Source organism: Rhamphochromis longiceps, linkage group LG22, assembly GCF_057381845.1.
Source record: "Rhamphochromis longiceps isolate RC_006_pf linkage group LG22, R_longiceps_female_GT1.1, whole genome shotgun sequence".
Taxonomy (NCBI): Eukaryota; Metazoa; Chordata; class Actinopteri; order Cichliformes; family Cichlidae; genus Rhamphochromis; species Rhamphochromis longiceps.
In genome coordinates this window covers 29,646,851-29,652,850 of record NC_140577.1, presented here as the reverse complement: position 1 = coordinate 29,652,850, position 6,000 = coordinate 29,646,851, and the positions used below count along the sequence as shown (strand labels likewise).

Genomic DNA, 6,000 nt, shown 5'->3' with positions numbered 1-6,000 from the left:
AGTAGAAAGCAAGGGACTGTCAAAAAACGTATGATGCATTGTCAGTGGTGGACAACTCCAGGCCTTGAGGGCCGGTATCCTGCAGGTTTTAGATATCACCCTGGGTCAACACACCTGAATCACCCGATTAGTTCATTACCAGGCCTCCAGAGAACTTCAAGACCTGTTGAGGAGGTAATTTAGCCATTTGAATCAGCTGTGTTGGATCAAGGACACATCTAGAGAATGCCAATGGTAGCTAGCAACCTAGCTAATTGTAGCATTTTTCTTTAATGTTAGTTATATCTTGTAGAGTCTTCTTCTTTGTAGGATGAACTATTTTAATGTTCTCTTTTGAATCTAAGAGGAGTTGAAAATGTTAGCCAAATACAGCAGCTAGCTTGACTACTACAGTCGGCTAATGTGGTTATTGTGTATGCTAATCCTGCAACAGTACTACAAGAATGTGTACTAGCGTCTGGAAAGAAACTACAATAGTAACTAACTTTGCTTTTTATACCACTTACAGTTAAATGAATAGCTCACATTTTGGGAAATATCTTAAGAGTTAAAGATGTCATGTATCCCAGACAGCTTAGTGTTCCCCCAACCCCCGAAAACACAGATAAAATCTATTGTTTTAATGAAACACAACATCTTCATTTCTTAATAAGTGACCTTTATTTTCATTACTGATAACCTGACAATTATTTTCATGACTAATCGATCAGCAGTTTTTTCAACATAATATCAACACAGAAAAATGGCTGTCAAAAGACTGAGGTATTTTTTTTTCCTTTTGCCTTACTACAGTTGACCAAATATTTACCATCATACATGAGAAAGAAAGAGTAAAATCTTCACACTGGGAAAGCAAAAACTGGCAAAGGTTTTGCATTTTTGCATAAAAAGGAGAATAAAACAAATATTTTATTATCAAATTATTTGTCACTTAGCCATCCCCACTTAGCCAGCTACAGGTGGTCACCTCTCGACAAGAAATATTTCCCAAAATATCAGACTAGTCCATCAAATCACAGAATGCTGAGCTACAAATGAAATCAGATTAAAAACCCAAACTAGATAAGGGAATTCAGATTTTGTTTCTTTTGTCAATTGGTGATTGGCTCCAGTGGGAGATAAGTAAAAGGAAGGTATCCATTCTAACAAAAGGATCAACAATTAAGGTAGCAGATGAAGGAAATGTGAGCCATATTAAAAACAAAGTTGGGATCACTTCATGGTTATAGAGCACAAAAGACTCAATAGTTGATCTCATTGTCGCAAATGTACCAAATGTACAAACACAACGAAGAGGAAGAAACAAGCTGTGGAAACACATTCATATGTCTAGATCTGCTGGTTGCATTCATAACACAAAGAAACTGTCAAAGAGGCCAAAAATAAAAATAAAAGTGGAAGTCAAGAGTAAAATATTTAGCTGCAGGCCTTAGTAAAACTATCTCAAACTCTTTGGCATGTACAATCAGCAAAATTTACATGTTATGATTTCACTCATTTGTTTCTCAACAATATAAAAATCGAAATAGAAAAACAAAATGTATCAAATTTCACGTGTCCTACAGATTTTTTATGTTACAATAAAATGTTAACATCAAAGGGTTTTTTTTGTTGCATTTTGTTATTTTTGCCAAAAAGGTTACACATCAATGCTACAAAAATCTAAGTCTTTATTTTTGTCTTGATTTTTGTACAACACATCCTTTCTGTACAGGATAATCTTTTTTTGTCTTCTTTATTTTCTATTACAACACTCATACATCCTAATTACACACAGATCCCAAGCAGAAAAATAATTGTTTAGGTACCATTTTTATGGGAGACTGGGGTTTTATTTTTATTGTCTTTGAGCCCCTTAATTTCATCATCACATAAAGTCATTTAGCTCTGCCTCCAAGGCGGCGGCCATCTCATCTTCCTCCGAGTTACTGCCTTCTTCTTCCTCGTTAGAGTCTTTGGAAGATTCATCGACAAATTTCTCCTCTTCTTTCTTGTCTTCTGTGTTGTTGCTGTCGACATTGTCTTCCTCCTTATCTTCCTCGTGCTTACGTTTCTGGCCCCTAAAGAAATGACACAGGATTATTTATGAGAACTTATAAAGCCTGATATTTATGAGATCCTGAGGAATATTTTCAGTTCGCACTATTAAAACATTCAATAAGATTTAAAGGTGCTTAATTTTGTTAAGTTTGTCAGAACAATGCTAGCATTTTACCTATTTCCTGCCTTTGTGCTAGGCTAGTTAGCTGTGGCTTCATACTTTGCAAAAACACATGAAAGCGATGTCACTTAGCAAAAAAAGAGCATTTAATTAAAAAAAACAACAACTTTGAAACATCATGAACGGAAAAAGTGCCTGCTTTTAAATTCTTAGCCAACTATCCAAATAATCTTTAGTTTCAGTCCTATTTTGAATATAGTCATCTCTTCCAAGATGAAAATGACAGCTGGATAAACAGATTTAATCTCTTTCAACATGTTCAAAACATGAAAGAATGACATTCTCCCATCTATTAAACTGCTAGGACCTTCTCAGTCCCCATATCGCACCTATTCCCCTCTACAGCAGATTATGGACTAATTTCTTGGACATCATGAATAACCATCACCCTAGCTTACATTAATCTGCATATCTTCATACCAAAATGAGCCTAATGAGTATGTGCAGATTAATGTATCAATTAATAAATGTCACATTTGCTACTATAGGTAGTCCACCCCATGACAAATGCTATGATTTGCTCGTGATACCAGTCCTCATTTAGCCCGATAATCTGTTTTTAGTCTACAAATCTCACACCCATCACTAGACAGTTGTTAAATTCATATATCTTATGCACAGCCTTCTCAATAGAAACTAAAACATACAGTGAATCCACCTTAAATGTTCTATACTGATGGTATATTTGAAGCATCTGTGTAGGTATTGTTGAAGCTGGAGGAAAGCACACATAGCTGAAGAATTCTTTGATATTACTGTGAACATGCCATCCCTCTTTTCACTCCACTCCAGTTTCTCCATGGCATCCTCAGTAGAATGGCTTATTAGCATGATGCTAATGAGGTGTGTAGGTGTTTTGTATGGTCATTGAGAAGGTCTGACACCGGCTCTGACAAGAGGACCCATCTCATTAGACCGCACTGTGTCAGACAGCCTTGCTAGCCTCCCACGGCAGTGGGGATCTGCCTTTGTGTTCATTAAAGGTCAGATGTCGGCTTACATCTGTGGAGAGGTTTCGTGACATGACGGTTTACAGCGGACCCCTGCAGACGGTGTCTGTGAGCAAAAGGGCTGCGCTTGTGTTACAACAAACGAGCTCAGAACCCCTGAACTAACAAGAAGTTTAATCTCCAGAGCCAGAAGTTGGAACCTCAGCGGTGAGAGGGTAATGTGAGGCTGAGCTGTGAGGGCAAGAGTGGATATGAGGAACTAATTATTATTTATCTGGAGACAACGGAGAAGAAAAGCCAATCCATCAATGTACTGTATCACGCTGCCTGAGCACGCCCATCACGCTATATGGGCCCGTTTATCAGGATGTGTGTATCACATGAATATTTCCATACCCACATCCACACCGAAGAATGGTGATTCTTTCCAAATATTAACAATGGGGACAGCAGGGGGCGGGAGGGGAATGGCTTCCCCCATTGCTTTCTGCTCTGCATCATTACATCCAATCTAAATCCTCAGCTATTAATCCAACCACCCACAGACACACACGCTACTTACTCCCACGAAACTCATTCAAGTCACCTCCCAAGCAGGCTTCAGCAGCTATCCATTTTAAAAAATCTTTTTCACCTTCTGTTAAATGACATGGCTACAAAGGGAGAAGCTGCCGTTCACTAGTTTATTTACTAGTTAGTAACAGGCTGCAGAATAAGCCATCTACAGCTTCTTTTCTTTCATTTAGATATTAAACATAGCTGAGGGTGTACAGTCCTGGTGCATGTACACCCTCTCTCTGCTCTGGATCAGGATGTAATAGAAATAAGCTAGTCCTTATTAGATATCAGCAACAACCTCAAAGAAGCTGCTGCCTGCTATGCATAGGTTATATGACCATTTCCAAACAAATCCACAGTTAAAGATTATTCACGCATATAAAACGTTCAAGACATTTGCCAGTTTTCCCAGGAGTGGACGTCCCAGCAAGTTTCACCTGTGGTGAGGGGTGCTAGTGTCAGCGGAGCAGTCAAAAAACGGCAACATAGAGTTCATTTTTATTGGGTTCACTGGTCTGATTAAAGTTTTGTAGGAGAGGACAGCAAAAAATGAAAAAGTTCAGAAGCAGTAGGTAGTCTTCTACCCAACAGACTGTATATAAAAAGTCAAGACACCATAACAATGGCTGATCTCGATTTTAAAGCCTTAAGCACTTAGACCATGACCATCTTATTGTTTGAAAACAGGTATGTTGAGCCAGGAGAGAATCTGAAGATGAAATAGAAGAAACTGAACAGATGAAATGAGCAAATGAGACTGCAGAGTCATCAGCAAAGAGTTCATAGAGCAGAGGAGCCAAAGGTCATTCACCTGTAGACTCTTTACAATGAAACTTCTTTTTGCAAATACAAAATTTGCCCCCTATTGGCCATCATACAGAATGCAGGTTTAAGGCCCCAACCTCTAGGTTCACTGGGTTTCACTTTTATTCAGTCAGCACATTCACCAAGAGACATGCATGCTGTGGACTTTGTGCACAACTGGGGGTTTGTATATATGGATACTGAGCAACATGGACATAAATATTTATTATTAGCCTTCAAGCGGGAGTAGAAATTGATTTATAAATAAAGTATAGGGTTGTGAACAAAACAAAACAGACTCTTTTTATTTTTGTTTTGATGGCTATACAAGATGACCAAACTGAAAAACCCCAACCCCCAAACAACAACAAAAAAAACAAAAACACGAGGGATTAAAGCTGGAAGTGTTCACAATCTGCATATCATATTATTTTTAATAAGAAATGTCTAAATTACTTGCAGCTGCCAGTGCTACGCCTCGGTCTCCTAGTAGATATACCTATGGTATGAATGTGACAATCTTGCATCACCTTGCTGGAAAGTTACTGTATTCACAAACTTGGGTATCTATGCTGCCAGGGGGTGATGACAGTACCCTATCAGTCTTTTTGAATGATAAAACTATACAGAAGCTCAAAAATATGATGGATTTATGATCTAATCCAGCTTGCTTCATGTAACACTCACAGAGTTTAGACACATTCGTTACATGGAGTACTATAAAGCTATCATTACTAACTCACGTATGCAAAGCCCTGAGGGGTTTTGGTGAATGTGCTCCTCAGACTCTCAGTAAAGTCCAATATTTCACTCTCTCTTAAATGAATACAGTTCCATCGTTTTAAATGGCTCCACAGGAAACCCTAGAGCTGAGTCAGATACTAAAGGGGAGGAAACAAACCAAATGGGGACAGATGAAAGTGAAAAAGGCAGCCTGCTCCCTAGACAAAATAAAAAGATAAGACTGCTCGGTAATATAAAGCTTCCTCATTATTTTCAGTTGTATAACTGATACAGTGCAAGTGTTGAGATAATAGGATCTCTTAATGCACTTCTTTCATTTAAATTTCCTCATTACTGGATCTCTTATTGGCTAGTAAATTTGACGCTGTAGCTGTGAAGGCCAATCTGCCATAAAAACTTCAGGAGGAAGTTGCTAACAATGTACTTTAAAGTGTTAGGGAGGCACTTTTGACTTCTTTTTCAGCATGAGAGGATTTACCACTGTACACAAATGCTGGCTTGTCAAATAGCTGCAAATTATCAACAGCTAAATGAATTGGGCCCTAAGCCCAGAGAGTGTGCTTGAAATCAAACTGCTGTTGATAGCACAAGAAGTAGAATGGGGCTGACCTTCCAGGTGGTAATCCGCAGGCACAGTTCCTGCTAGTTATGAAAAAGAACTCAATTTTGTGTATCTAGCACCAGCTCACAACAACAGTCAGGGTGCTTTAGATCAGCGGTCCC

The 6,000-nt window shown here is 38.5% G+C and overlaps 1 protein-coding gene across 2 annotated transcripts in view; it reads right to left on the bottom strand.

The window, feature by feature from the left end:
* Positions 1-637: 637 nt before the first annotated feature.
* ctdp1 (CTD (carboxy-terminal domain, RNA polymerase II, polypeptide A) phosphatase, subunit 1) overlaps positions 638-6,000 on the bottom strand; it is a 92,933-nt gene continuing 87,570 nt past the window's right edge. For both annotated transcript variants that reach the window (XM_085395323.1, XM_085395324.1), the window contains exon 13: positions 638-2,060. In XM_085395323.1, coding sequence (XP_085251449.1) covers positions 1,868-2,060 — 193 coding nt within the window. In that variant the 3' untranslated portion in view covers positions 638-1,867. The remainder of the gene's footprint in view (positions 2,061-6,000) is intronic.